A 16,093-nucleotide genomic window follows, 5' to 3' on the forward strand; every position below is an offset into this window, starting at 1 on the left:
TGACAAACAAGCCTTGCCTTTCTGCCTCATTTTTCCCACCCCACCTCTGAAAATCTTAAAACAGAATCCAGTGTATAAGGATATGGTTAACTGAAATAATAGAAAAACACACTTATTTGCAGTGATCGACATCTGACCCAGTCTATTCCAGCATTTAGAACTGACAGGCAGGTTAAAGACAAACCCCCTGTGATCATAAAAAAGATGACACTTGAACATAATGATGCATTATTATTTTAGCCCTGAGAAAATTAACCTTATAAGAAGTCAACTGCATGCAAAAAGAAAATGTATTATTACTGCTTAGAGAACAGCATCAGACTGGGAGTAGCTTTTTGTTCAGCATCAGATGCAAATGAAATGCACAGTAATAATACACACTAAATATTAGACCAAAATGCAGCACTGCAATAGAAAAATGCAGTACCTTTTAATCAGCCCTTGAACATGTTCATCAGTTTCATAATTCAGATAGTTTGCCAGCATTCATAATATCAGAATCACCTGGGAACTTATAAAGTTAACAAAACTTTAATTTATTATTGAATTTCTAGGGGAACATTTCTTTGAGATGTAAAGTAACTAGTTAGAATATACATCTCTCTTTTGTTCCTGCTAAAGGACAAGTCTTCTCTCAGGGGATGAAAGAGGGAAATTCTACAAAATATTTTAGAAAGAACTGTCTAATTCCGAAATCTGATCTGTCTAAGAAACAAAGGGATGGCATGCAAAAATCAACACTTACTCCTTTTCTGCCAGGGAAGAAGGACTATCACCAGTTTCTTCATACTTTTTTCATTCTGCAGTGTGTCAGGAACTCAAGCTTTCTCTGTTAACTCACCTACAACTAGTGTTCATTGATGCTCCAGCGGAGAGGAAAAATTCCTATCATTGCTTTTATAAAGCAGCAAAGAAACATACTGCCTTCTCTCTGAGAATGTTTCATAGAGTTCCTTAGTTTTACCTCCTCGGCCTCATCTCAGTCAGGCATTTATCCACGTGCTGAGCTTGAACAATATGAGCTGTCCTATTTCTGCGGAATTTCTCACATGCTTAATTAGGAACTTAAGTGCCTGGCTGAAATAAAGCCTTAATTTCTAACAAAACTGAGTCTCAGACACTGTGCTTATTATTTGATGAAGGGCAGAAGGCAGGGAAACTCTGTGAGGGGCTGAAGCATGGCATCAGCTGATGCTCTGCGCCTTGCCACTTTGCTTCACACCAGTGTACTGATCTTAAATAATGCAAATAAACATAGAAGTGGCATTGACATTAGACTTGCTTAGCACATGCCAATCTCAAGAGTGGTAAAAGGAGAAAAAGAGTGGTTTTACATATCTTCAAAACTCAAGCACATACGTGCTGTAGCTGGAAGTCAAAAATGACTATGCTGTTTCAGCAAATTGCCTACTTGTCACATGAAGCAGGTACCATCACTGGTTCTGCTCTAAGAGGGCAGTGCAGCAGTGGAGCAGGTTACCCACAAAGGTGGCAGAGGCTCCATCCCTGAAGGTTTTCAGGACTCGGCTAGATAAAGTCATGGCTGCTCTGCTCTAGAGCGGACAATAGTCGCGCTTCGAGTGGGAAGCCAGATCAGCTCACCCCAGAAGTCCCTGCCAACCCACATGTCTGTGATTCTTATCTTCCTTTCTTTCCTACCTCAGTGATGGTAAAAAGGCAAAATGCCACTTTGTATAACATTCCTAACATACAGCAGACTACAAAAAGAAATCTGTTACAGGATATTTATTTGTTGATCTGTTACTTGGGTATAAATGCAATCAAATCCACTGCCTGGAGATTGCTGGCTGCTAGTAACTTTCCGGATTTTTTCCTCAAGTCCCTTCCTGGTAATACAAAACTATTCCTGCCATTTCTTTTATTCTCTATGTCCTAGGGCTATCAGAAGAAGTCTGAAAAACCTTGTAATCTGTGAAACCTATGTACCTTCTAACAATTTTTCGTAAGTGAGGATCCTCTGCATTAGAAGTATCTATCTTCCAAACAGAGCTGAAACAAGCTTGTACATTATGCCAAAGAGTAAGGCTTGGATTCTGAAAGCTGTTACACTTTGATCGGCATTTGCCCATGGATATGTGCAATACTGTTTATTTGAATAATTTGCCTGCATAAACAGGAAAATCTGCCTCTGTTGAGAAGCTACAAGGATTGAAGCCTTGATCATGATATCAATCAAATGCAACACAGTGCACCTAAATTTATCCAGGACTTTTAGAAAAGAAATCAAAACTGCATGCAAAGTATCTTAATAGTATGTTAGCAAACTTTAAAATTTACTAGCTAAAATACACTGAAAATATTTGTTAAATAGGCAGCAAACACAAACTGCTAAGAGTGAAATACATACACTAAGTTAAAACTGTGATGAGACAGGACAGTAGATTGCATCATAGACTAAAGCGATCGTTGGACATAACCTCTATAATTAATTTACCAGACTTGGATTTTTCTAGAAGAGTAAAGAAGCATATACTACCTAACATTGCTATGAAAAATGTATGTCTATGGCTAAGCAGTGTCAGCAGTAAATCTCTGTAACCTTAAACTATTTTCTGCATTTTGGAGCTGTGTAACTTTTTCCATGGTCATTCATGCATGGGTTTCAGATGCTGAGGCCCTGACTTTGTCATTACCACAATATTGGCATCCTACATATATCTGAATGGGAAATTATATATTCATATTCTATTAGTTCATTCTGGGTTTTCTTACTTTTAAAAAAAGTTTCCTTGGATTATGTGTAAGCTATCACGCAAACATAACCAAACCTTTTCACTGCATGCAGTGATTTGTCCGCTGCACCAGTGGGGCAACTAAGAGAAGGTAAGTAAAGGCATGTGCTTACTCCCTGACTTTTTAATGAAAACTTCCTGCAAAAAAGGAAACATCTGTCATTTCAAATCCTGGTCTCGCCAGAGTCAATGGGAGCTTTTCCATTGATTTTGAGTAAGCCAGGTTCCTCTTCTGAAAAAACCCAATCAAGTGTCTGCTTATTTCCAAGTACACAGCAAAGTATGCTGGAATGGTCCAATTCATATCAATACACTCTTGCTGACTTTTAAGGAGGTTTTTCTTATACTTTGAAAATACTGCAACAAAAAAAAAAAGAAAAAAGATAAGTCTCTAGAAAACAGTGTTCTGAGAAGCATTTTTTGTAATCTAATGGCATACTCAAATTTTGGTTGAAAAAATCCCAGTCCATTCTGAGGCAGAATGTCATTCTCGGGTAACATAGAGGTGATGTCTTTGAAGTCAGCAAGGTAGTTTAATGTGCATATAAGTGAAGTCAACAAGTTTATTCCAGTCTTTAAAATTATACATGTACATGCACGTAACTACTGTGATGCTTGTCTTTTTGTAGTTACATTTTGGTAATGGCACTGTACTGAATTTGAAGTTGCCACAATAAAAGAGATGACTTTTGCTTAGGATAGTTCTGTATCTGAAAACAGCAAAAAACCCCCAAACCTCTGCATCCAAAGCTGCAGTTTCATTAAAGTTCCAGTAAGGGTTTAAAATAAAAAGATCAAATTTAAAGGCCATCTTTAATAAGGGTTTTAAAAGCCAATATTTTGTCTCAGATCTATGCTACTTTATTAGCAACTATATTTGGAACAAAGCAAAAAGAGCATAAAATATGCACTTCTGCACTGCAATCTATGTAAATGATTTTTCTAAAGGCAGACAGGAAGGTTCAAAGAACTGATAATGGTGTCTCCAACTTCTAAACCACCACTTCAAAAATCAGCTTCTATTGCTAAGGATCAAAAATATTATTATCTTAAAGTGATTTGGTGACCCATATAAAAAGACAAGTATACTCAAGCCTGACCTTTAGTAAACACACGAAGCATTAACCTCTACCTCTGGAATCCTTCCTGAAAATCTCAGCAGAGAAACCATGAAACCCAGGATTTGCACACTTCTAAGGCAACCCAGAAAGTCTGGCACTTGTAACCCTGCTGCACTTGCTCCATGGAGAACCAAAAAAGTTCAGGTTTCGCTGCTGTCCCATACAGTAATTTCTACAAGCACCTAGTACACTTAGGTCTTTTTTCTAAACAAAAAAGGGAAAAGACCTAACAGTGACACCCTGGTAACGTACTAAGATTATTCAAATTTCTTGTATACTTACAGTATGATTTCCATATTGGAGGCTGGTATTCTTCAGCATCTAAAATAGAAGTAAAAAGGAGGAAAGAAATCAGTCAATTGGCCACTGGGTCAAACTGTCAGCATGCATTTTTCTGCTAAGAGACCTCAGCTTGTCAGCAAATTTCACATTTCTTTCCCAAGAGAGATGCTAGCTCATTTACAGCACAGTTTCCTATGTGAGAGAAGAATATAAATTTCAACCACTTGTGGATCCAATGTGCTTTTTCCAAATTATTCAAATATAGCTGGAATTAATTTCTTACCAATTTGCATATAGTTTCCTGACTCACCAGTATTTTTAAAATAATTAACTAGACTGGTAACTACATTATTTACTTTACTTGGCATAATAAACCGACAAATCACTACTGGTTTTCAATCAGGCTTCTAACCCCACTATTAAGATTTTCGAATGAGCACCAGTGAATAACACACGCCTTTTAGCTAAAAAGATGCACAGCTCAGACTGGACTCTGACACACAGACCCGACAGTTCCAACAAGGAGATTCAATTACACTTCCCGAACCTACTAGAATATGTAATTGGCCTATTTTCCAGAAACTGCATCAGCAACAATAATAATAAAAAGTTAGAAAAAGGAAAGACTGCAAAACCTGCAATTGGAAGCAGACAATTACTGCCCTTATCGATTGAAGGGGCTCAAAAAGAGTTGCTATCTTCTGTTAGTGCAAGAGCTATACAATGCTGCTGGGCAAATTTTTGGCAGAGGGAGCAGAGCTTCTCTGTTTAAAAGCGTAAGTTTGTAGAGTCTGAGCTAACCCAGCCCCTGCCGCGTAGAGCCCAGCGAGCAAAGGGCTCTCCAGGCTGGGAGGCAGAGAGGTGCAGCTGGAGCGCACGGCCAGTGTCCAGTCCCACGCCACTGGGAGGTTTCCAGCTCTCTGCAAGAAAGGCTGTTGCTTCCACCTCCAGAAATCCCAGCAGAGGCCAAGCTTGAGCGCTAGGAGGTAAGTAAGTCACCATACACCAGCCACAAAGGCTGGGGTACCGGCTACTAGTTTGGCTCTAAACTGCCATGTTGCCAAACACTTTGAAGAGTCATTTACAGGGGGTATGTCATTAACCTCCTAATACTGTGCGAGTTAATTAACGTCTTTGGTATTTACTAAACTTCTACTTAAGTTATGCTAATGTAATTCAATTATAGTTGCATAGCTCATGCTCCTTGTCTATTTATATACACACAACCACTTTAAATATATCCCTGCAAAAGTTTGTTTACTAGGAATGTTAATCATTAACTACCATCTGCCACTTTAACTCTATTGTTTTAAAAAAGGATAAATCTAGCAATGATCGCAGTTACTGCCTTGAATAATACCCTGCAACAACTTGCAGATATATTGATCAGGAAACCCATTCAATTCCAGTTTCACCTGTATCCACTTAACAACTTTGGCAAAATTCAAAATACTCCCAGACTGTCAGAGTTATACCGTGCTGTGGCAATCCAAGAGTAATTAGCTTGCGAGTTCATTATACAGAAGGATTATTTTAAATTATATGAAGCTATTCACGAAACCAGTGAAATTTATTCATGCAAGAGCTGACTAATTTTTTCTCCTCTCACATTATAATGGTAATGTATTACTCTTTTTTTACCTATACATCTGTTGCTCCACATATAGTTTACCATAACACCATAATGTTGTGTATTAAATTCTTCTGTCACACTTCTGCACTGCTGCAAGAGAATTTCTGAATTTGCTTGTTCACTTAATGTATTTTTCCAGTAGGAGAAACATTGAGATAATGCAAATATCTGATTATCTATACTTGTGACTTCAGAAAAGGAAATGATAGTGGGCAAAACAATGAAAAACCAACGAGTACCAGTTAGTGCTTTAGTCTTCCAGATTAATGAGAAAGAGCACAGTAAATTGAACAGTGAAAGCTGATCTACAAGTGGCCATAAAGTGCTTCATTAGCTTGAGACAGACTGATGGTGTGGAAACACTGCAGCCTAGGTAGAGAACAATCATCCAGGAGATAGTCATAAAACAAAACTCCCGATGATTACATTAGATTTGTCATGATTATGAATCTGTCAGCCCAGGAAAGAGCGGACAGGACTATTCCTCAATAGCTAAAATAATTCTTAAGGGCAGCACGCTTGGAGGAAAATCACGGGTCACCAGTTCCACATTCGCCCTTACGAGGCAGGGCAACATCTTCTGTGATCCTTCCAGCTGATAACACACCCCTAAATCACAGGGAACAAAACTCCATACAGGTGATAGTATTAACACTGTTTATTGTCAAGCTATCATGCATGACATTTGATGGCATCCATTTGTAGGGAAATAAAGAACAATTAGTTTAAATACAACCTGGAAACAGAGGTCATGCTTAAGGATCAGGGAGGTATTTAACAGAGCCCAGATATAGACCTCTCGATCCCTTTGTGGAAGGAGGCCACTGGGCCCCCATGTACAGCCGAAGATGCCATTCTACATGGCTGTTGGTGTGGAAATTAGCCTCAGGACAGCAATTACCACATCTGAGTCACCAGAGAAAAACATTGACTCTCCTCCTTGTATGATAGAGTCTTAGGACTCCCATCCTGGATGACTAGATTAGACTAAACTTCAGCCCTTCTTAAGTCAGGGGTCAAATGAGACAAATCCTACCTGAGCAGAAGGGATTACTACTGTTTGCCCTTTTTTGAGATTTCTGTTCCGCTTCTTTTTTTAGTAGTCCTCTTTTATTATAAAGTAGCTCTGCTCATTAAATGATGCACCACTCTCCATCACTAGACTTAATACAGCAGGTTCACAGAAGTTGCCAATAATAGTTTGGGTGGTCGGCTCAGTTACTATGTGACACCTCAACTCCCACAGCTTCTGCCTTCAGTTCTGCGCAGGGTAATGGTCTCAGCAAGGACCACAGAACTCAGTTTTGAGCCACTTAGCAAAAATCAATCAATCAGTCAGCCTTGGCACAAATGACAAATGCCCCACATTGATCTCTCATTTAATGATATTCCCAATACTAACTTTGATCATAATGCCTGTGACAACTGTGATTGGCAGCATGGGAAAAGGGGTTCACTGAGGTACCCTTAGGTGGTAAGACAGGGTCTCCCCTATTGCTGTTTTCTTGAAGCGTTCACACTTTTGACGGCGACACCTTGTCTGAATTCAGCAACTGAGCCAGCTAAGGTTGAAAGCAGTTGTCACAGGAGAAACTCGGAGTCGGTTCTGAAAAGCTCAACAAAACGTCCCATGGCCAGCTATGATACACCTTTCTGAGTCTAGAGAGACTCACTGTAAAAGAATTACAGAGTGTCCAGTTTAGGTCTTTTTTATTCTTTCGAGTCTTACCAATAATGTATTGGAAACTACCTTAGCAAAACCAGAACACCTAAGGAGTACTCACGGGAAAGACTAGAATGGGCAAAAAGCATGAGAGACTTCCACAAATAATATTATAGGCAATACTGTTAACTAAAAGCTTTGAAACATACCAGTTGAGAGGGCTAAGATTTATTAGACCTAACAAAGTAACTAGAAGTTAGTTGTATGCAAAGGCAAAAGGAATGGTGAATGCTAACTCTTGGGGAATATTACAGCTACCAGAAGGTTTCTCACTGCATGCATAATTGACACATAAAGATACTGGAGAAAATTGTCAAATCAAAAATGATACTGTGGAATTGGAAAGTGGGAGTAAGGAAAAGCAGGTTAGTTCTTTACTTTATTTACTTTACTCTTCACAGAGTAGAGAGGATGAGAAGTGTCTTAGGAATAAAACGGAGCCCTGTAAAGCTGAATAAATGTAAAAAGACTACAGTAAAGGGAGTACTGAAAAGTTGGCAAAGCTTTAAGCAGCCAGATAAAAAGCAAAACTATGTAAGGTTTTTTTTCTAAAGAAACATGAAGACAGAAGACAGTATTTCTGTAAATAATGGGTGGTAAATGGTTAATACATTACTCAGAGCTATTCTTAAGCAATTTCTGAGAAATGGGCTTACATTAATTATACAGTAGGTAAAGTTATCCATGGACTTCAAACCTCGTTCTTCGCCATGCCTGGCTCTGTACCAACAGTGACACCTTTCTGGATGTAGTTGTGAAAGTCACTGGAATGACTGAATTGCTTTTTACTACTTCCTTGTACTTTGTGAAGATGATGATATAATGCCAATGCTTGTGGTTTCGTGCTACCAGCACTAGTACTGACCAAGCTAAAGGAGGTCTAATAAGATACCGACTAAGCTAAAATTTTGATTCTTCTGACTACCAAGACTGGTAATGGACTGGAAAGAGGAAACTCTGTTTTACAGGAAAGATCACAAATTATGTCACATGAATCAAATATTTCTGACTTGTAAGTGGCATTTCTAATTATAAGGGGAATGGTAACAAATATCCATACTGTAGCTATACACCATGCCCAGTTCTAGATACTCTAAGAAGTATTAATGATTCCTATGGTAGTAAAGAGTTATGCACACTAGTAGCAGGACAGCTACCAAGGCCGGACCATCATTCTTTGCTAATTTCTTCATAGCAACTAAGAAAGAGGAGAAAAATAAATTTTTTGCCTTTGTCCTTACTAAAGGATTATAAAAAATACTCTGCAGTTCACCTTGGAAGAAGTGCCTTAGCCTGGATTTTCTGCCACCATTGTCTGAAGTTCAGACTTCCTTTCCAGTAACAACTAATTTTAAAACTATGACCTGCGTGTGCAAGAAAAGACACTTGTGTGTGAGGAAGAGCCAGTTTGGAAGCCACTGGCTTACTGGCAGTGTGCAGATAAATGATTCACCAGATGAACAAGTCTAGTTACTAATTTTTTCACCTTCTATTGTTATTTTCAGGACCAAGACTAATAATTACTAGTATTTTAATGCCTTTTGTATATTTCCTTTAAAGAGATTTTTCACAGTTTTACCATATACACTTTCATATTTATAGCTTTGTTTCTAAAACATTAAGTTAGCGTATATTATTAAATACATTTTTCTTCTTTTTATATATGTAATTTTATATATAACAATAACATACAACTGTTGAGTAAAAGGCTATGTGAAAGATGAACAGTGTTTGTTCATCTCTTTAGGCACATACATTTTTCTTATATTTTTCTTCATACAGGCAGAATTGTATTATACAATTGATTATAATGGGGAATCACAGAATGGTAGAGGCTGGAAAGCACCTCTGCAGGTCATCTGGTCCTACTCAAGCAGGGCTACCTAAAGCCAGTTGCCCAGGACCACCTCTAGACAGCTTCTGAATATCTCCAAGGATGGAGACTCCACAACCTTCCTGGGCAACCTGTGCCAGTGCTCCATCACCCTCACAGTGAAAAAGTGTTTCTTGATGTTCAGACAGAGTCTCCTGTGTTTCATTTCTGTGCCCACTGCCATTGGTCCTGCCACTGGGCACCACTGAAAAAAGCCTGGCTCTGTCCTCTGGGCACCCTCCCTTCAGGTGTTTATAGACTTTGGTAAGGTCCCCCTGAGCCTTCTCTTCTCCAGGCTGAACAGTCCCAGCTCTCTCAGCCATTCCTTGTAGGAGAGATGCTCCAATCCCTGCACCATCTTAGTGGCCCTTTGTAGGACTCTCTCCAGTATGTCCATGTCTCTCTTGTACTGGGGAGCCCAGCACTGGACACATGACTCCAGGTGTGGCCTCACCAGTGCTGAGCAGAGAGGAAGGATCGATCACCTCCCTCCACTTGCTGGCAACACTCCTCCTAATGCAGCCCAGGATACCATCAGCCTTCTTCGAGGGAAGGGCACATTGCTTGCTCATTTTCGACTTGGTGTCCAGCAGGACCCCCAGGTCCTTTTCTGCCAAGCTGTTTTCCAGCTAGGCAGTCCTCAGCATATACTGGTGGATGGAGATTAAAGTGAAAGAGTAATAAGGGGTCTTCTTTGATAAGGTCAGTTCTTTATCAACACGTAAAACATAACTGCGTTATTTACTTTCCACTCTGTGCTTAAAACTTATGAATTAAAGCAGCTCATTTTCATCTTATCCGAACCCCAGTGGCTAATCTTGTGGATGGTGAAGGGCTATTTTCATTTATTTTGCCCTCTCACCAATTAATATATATGCATACACAACTATCTCACATTGCAGTCATTTTGCAAACTATGTTAAATAGGCACTTTTTTCCATGTTTGATTGTCATTTGGCATATACCTTTGGGCATTATGATTACCGCTATTACATATAGCAACTGTCCTTGCAGGCACATCTGACTACACTTTGAGAAAGAACATTCTTATTTTTTAAGTTGCAAATAATCATACTGTCAAAAGAGTACCTCTCTTTAACTCCTGAAAAGTCACCGTTCCTTTGAAGAGCAAAATTAATTCTTTTGCAGTTAATAATTAGTGATGTAGCTGTTGAAACATTTCAGTGTGTCAAAAGCTCTGTTTAATGTTTCATTCAGAACGCACAGTTGCCCATGGAGGAGCCAGTAGTTGCCAGCTTTGTTGCTGAACTTTCTTGTCATCACTACATGGACAGCTAAAATATGGAATGAGACTTCAGCTTCTGTTTTAATGAGACACTTCAACTTTCAGCATAAGGCACAGAAACAGAAATGATCAAATTGTTTATTTGCAACATAGTTTATAATTGGTATATTAATTCAGATGATGGGTGCTTCCCACTGCGCTATTCTCTTTTTAAAAAAAAATTCAGCAATAGTGTGTAATTTAAAATGTCAAAAAATGCTCACAAAAGGGGTGGAGTTCCCTCTTGCACAGCAATTAGACTGAAACAGTAAGCTTTTAATAACCACAATATAAATTGACAGCTATTTTGTATCTGCTGCTTTTGTCTACCATAAACTTGCTATTAGAAGCCACTGCTGTAAAGGTAGCTTATTTAGTCCATTCTACAAATCAGAGTCTTTCCAAATTGTGCTCTCTCCTGCTTTTGCTTCAGATTTCAAAACAGTATCTTTCCACTAATAGGTGGTCAGTCCATGGAAAATTTTGTTTAACGCACATGTCTGTTTTACTAAAACACAGATCAAAGATTGTGCAAATAGGTAAATTTAATAATTTAGAAGAGTTATCAAGTATCAAATAAAATACGAGTGTGAAATAAGTGAATTATTAGGGACCTACTCCAACAGATCACACGAGATTTGAATTATTTAAATTCACAGCTAAACTTGTAGAACAAAAGCTTAAGGAGCCAGGTTCTGCAGTTGGTGAGTGGTGTTCAGCCAGCTATGACCATCCAGTTGGAGCACTATCCCATTTAATTAAAAAATATGCCTTTCTATTCTGCACAGATTCAAAGAGAATTAAAAGCATTGAAAATATTATTGAAAATTTGGAAATGGAGAGAAGAAATAAGGAGAGTTCTCAATAGCAATAGGAGAAGTGTAAAAGGGAAAGGTATTTGTACAATTCTAGTTTTAGAAGTCTCTTCAGGAGACTTAGGGCTACTGCATGGGACCCAAGAAATCAAATTAAACAGGCTCTTCCAGAGAGCATATCCAAGAACCTGACAGGGGTCTAAGTAAGGTGATGCAAATATTTCCAATGCTTTAAGTATTTCCTACAGATTTAAGAGTGCAGAGGGATATTCACACTGCCTTATCTTAGGCAGGTAGGTCCTTTTTAATGCTGAATCACACTGAATCTATTTGACCTTGGATGGCATTTAAGAGCCTCCATGATTTAGGTGCTTTGAAACATTTTGTTCACAAAGCAACAATGAAGATTTCCTCATGCAAGTCATTAAAGGTTTGTGTCTAAAAACTAGAAAGGTAGACAATGGAAAAAATCACAAAATATCTCCTTCATGCTTGATTGCCAAAAATCTGTTTAAGTTAATAGCTGCCATTAAATTTAATCTGGTCACTAAAAATTACGCCCCAATGCTTGTTACCATTCTCTATTTTAACACTAATGCCAGTGTAATTAAAATGTAGCACGGTTATTTTCACATTTTCATGTTTTAATCTATAAGCCAGAGGTATCAAGACATTAAAATGGCACAATCAGGGCTCTGCCTGACAGATTGACATTTCTTTGGTAGGAATAAACAGATGACGTAAGTTAAATCACATCACATTAGCACATCTCCTATCTTACACAGATATACTTTAGCTTCTAACTAATGACCAGATAGTTCCTGGCTAAAAATCAAGACCAGATAATCAGTTAGCATATATGAGAATAGCTCCGCTGAAGTAATTTTTTCACTGTGCAGAATGCGGCAATGCATTTCCAGTCATTTACTTATTGCATGCTAAATTGTGCCCCCGCCCCAAACCCCCCCCCTCCCCCCCCCCGCCTCCAGCCAATGATCCCTGGACTCAGCAAAGCAGTCCAGGCTTTGTATGAAAAAGCATGTGACTGAAATAACCGCAATAATGCCAAAAAAAATGGCATTAAAAGGGTCACCATGAAGTATTTCAATTAGAGCATTTATGTTGAAGTAGTGTCAGCACATTCCCCGTTCCAGAAATGCACTCATACATTGACATGGTGCCCGTTATCTGGCTTGTCAAAGGAGCCAGCACATTCCCTGAAAACTTAATTAACCTTTAGCAAAATCCAAATCACTGCTTTTGGTAACTCTGTTATTTTTGAAATCTGTCATTTTATCATCTCCCTAAGCAAGGGCACAAGTGTTTGCTTTTGACTATTCAAGGGTATGAGGTGGTCCTAGTCCAGCAATTGACTGTGGAGGCTGCTCAACAGCTTTTCAGAGACCACCTCCATCTTCCCCATGTAGCCCTGCATTTGCCCTTCTCTGGATACAGAAATGTAAGTATTTTTAAAGGTCAAAACTGCAGACTTGGAATCAAGTGGAAACCCAGTAATTCATCTCAATCAGCAAAGCCATGTGATTCAGAGAATTTACATTGGTAACTTTACAAAGACCACAAAATGCGTCGTACTCGGCACAGGGGCTACTCACATACTAGGGACCTTACTGAACTCTGCAGCCTAAACACAATTTCAATCCTCGGACATCAGAGATGAGAACTACCCTGCCATCCAGAGCATGCATAATGACCTACAGAAGAACAAAAGTTTAGCAAATAATTAGACCTTTCTTTGGCTTCCTTTACAGGTCCTGTAGTATTGCTGCAATATTTGCTTCTACACATTAAAGCATGAAAAACAGGAAAAACACCACCCACCTGCCAAGCATATTAATCATTCCCACAGCTCTCTGATAAAACTCTGAATAATCAGGGCTCCTAGGGTAAGAAGCAATACTGTACCTGTGTACTTCCACTGTTACAAAAACATGACATTTTTCTTTTAATTGCATAATTTGGTGGACAGTTTTATCTAAGTGTGTCAATTACATTCAAGGCCAACTGAATTATTATTTTATGTGAAGTTAGTCTCTGGATCCTCAATTTATCTCTTTTAAAAAAATAGTCTTGATTAACCAATGTCAGCTATTACTGAGGCACCCACCTTCTCTTCAAGTATGTTGTACAAATGGACAAGCACTTCACAAGTCTTTCCTATTATATTGCCACCCACCATTTAACAGCTTCCCCAGTACTGCTGTTCCTGCAGTTATTAATTTGGATCTAAATGACAGAGAAATGTTTATCTTCTTAAAATTTGGTTCCATAATAATATGTTTATGCTGACAAGATTCTTATGTCTTAGAAAGGTCTATGGAACTACACCATCCTCCCTGCAATCTTAGCAATAAAAGAGTTACTACCAGTATTTAAAATTGCTAGAAAACTATCATGGACTATTTCCCCTCAGAAGAATATGGTTTATGTATTGTTTCCTTACTCAGGAGGAATTTTAATTGCCTTGTGGAAGTCTGTAATTCTTCCAAGGGCTTTTTACTACAGCTTGGCACTTTTACAGTTGATAATGAGTTCTTATAGTGTCATATATTTGCAAAACACCTTGTATGAAACACTATAAAATTTAAAATACACCTAGGTCTTCCACAAGTTTTATCAAACTAACCAACAAGGCTGTGCAAAATATCCCGGTGCCTGGGCACAGGTGCCAATTCTGCTTTGCAACTTGAAACATTGACTGCATTTTCCCTAGAGAAACACTGGTTAATGCCATGTCATATGAGGCAAACCCCATATCTCTAACATTTTCATCATCAAATTAAACCAAATCCAAACCAGCACTCTTAGCACAGATGTATGAGTGCCTCCAGTGACACTGAGTGGGAGGACAGAATTTAGCCACCTGTAATGTATAAAGGAAAACGTGACTACAGCCCAGCTAATATCCCGATTTCCTACTTTGCAAATTTTAAAGATGCACATAACACACGAATACTGTATTTAAGTGTCTTAGAACGCAGGAAGCTTCTTTATATGTGATAAGTAAATAAAATACAGTGAAAGCAGTAATTCCCATGTAAAAATGGCTTCTGTATAATCAGAGATAGGCTCGTTATTTTTACATAAATAAATTACAAAGGAAGGAGAAAGCACAATTTTTCTCAGTAACTTTTCTGGAATTGTTTTTCACCCTTGTAGAAATCACAAAGAAAATTTGTTTCTTACCCCACTTATCTTGCAGATACACTCAGAAGACAGTCAAGCCAGTACTTAAAAGCTCATCTATCAGATCTTTGATCATAAAATCAGTACAGCAAGGAAAAAATATCCTCTTCTTTGGAGTTATTTTTAAAGATACTCACAGGTGCCACAACTGGGAAAAAACCCTCTAACTCATCCCACTAAAACACTTTGTGTAAGGTCAGTTAATTATGAATAAGGCTATGGTTTTTGCACAATAATATTTAATATATTTCATGTCAGAGGCACAGGAAAAAGAAGCAATATTCATCAAAAGCGTAGCAAATATATTTGCTATAAGCTTCCAGCATTTAAATAATAACCAATATGCAATACAATATCAGTAAGCAAGTACACTTTCTACTGTGATTTATACTCCAAATGATAAAGTTTAGACGTCAGATATCCTAATTTTTTTTCTGTGGGCCAAAATTAAACAGCTGATCTTTATGACCCAGCACAGTCCCCCCTTTAAACAGCAAATGAGTCAGAATTCTTTAAATGCCGGGACATAATCGCAGCCTTGACGATGAAACCCAGCTAAATGCACTGCAGAATTACAGAAGCCGTTTTGTCCCTGTGTCTAAGCTCACAGGACATGTATGGAGGTACCGGTACGCTGCCAGATCAATAGCTATGGACACAAAAAAGATGCTTTCCATCAATTGCTTCCAAGTAATGAAACTAAGGAGAGCTTTGTTCCTGTCATAATGTACCGGTCTTCATCTAACTAAACAAGGTTCACGTTCAAGTATTTTTTGACTTGCAAAGAACAAACTTGTGTCTACATGCTCAGAGACTCAAAACTGACTAATCTTACTCTGGAGCACAGAGCAGGGAGACCAAAACAAATTCAAGCCTTTCCTTTGGAAAGATCTGGCAAATCTCCAAACCAGTATGATGCAATTTTTTTAAGCTAAGGGGAAGGGTTGGTGCCGAGCAAGAACTGCAAGTCATAGTAACAACTATCGCTCCCCAGTTCTGCTCTAATCTTGGGGGACAGGAAAGCTGGGTAAAAAGTTGAGCTAATGCTCTCATCTCCAACACCACCAGAGCTAGAAAGGATATTTCATCTTGTAAAGACACCAATCCATGTGAAACTTTTTATTTTAAAGATTTTCCTGCTTCTCCTATATGTTTGTTATATCATACAGGAAAGCCTGTCAGAGCTTGTCAGATCATCCTAGAAGCTAAACCTCCCAAAATACAGATTTTCTTGAGAATCCAGAGGCTGAGGTTGCTGGTTGTCTGCGGGTTTATTGGCAATACCAAAGGTTTGTAACTAATTACTAAGATAGTGTGCTGCGCTACAAGCCACCCCAAATGAAGCTCAGTTTTTGCCAAGTTTTTGCTTCATTTCATCAACATTATTTGATGCTCAAAGAGAGA

General features: G+C 38.5%; 1 protein-coding gene across 2 annotated transcripts in view; it reads right to left on the reverse strand.

Annotated features, from left to right (window-relative positions):
* Nucleotides 1-16,093, reverse strand: part of CHN2 (chimerin 2) — a 169,220-nt gene that overhangs the window by 95,380 nt on the left and 57,747 nt on the right. The window contains exon 2 of one of the 2 annotated variants that reach the window (XM_030008390.1): nt 4,157-4,195. In XM_030008390.1, coding sequence (XP_029864250.1) covers nt 4,157-4,195 — 39 coding nt within the window. Of the gene's footprint in view, nt 1-745; nt 978-4,156; nt 4,196-16,093 lie in introns of those variants that run through there. The other variant, XM_030008391.2, reaches the window with a different exon arrangement.

Source organism: Aquila chrysaetos, chromosome 3 (genome assembly GCF_900496995.4).
Source record: "Aquila chrysaetos chrysaetos chromosome 3, bAquChr1.4, whole genome shotgun sequence".
In the NCBI taxonomy this organism is placed as follows: domain Eukaryota; kingdom Metazoa; phylum Chordata; class Aves; order Accipitriformes; family Accipitridae; genus Aquila; species Aquila chrysaetos.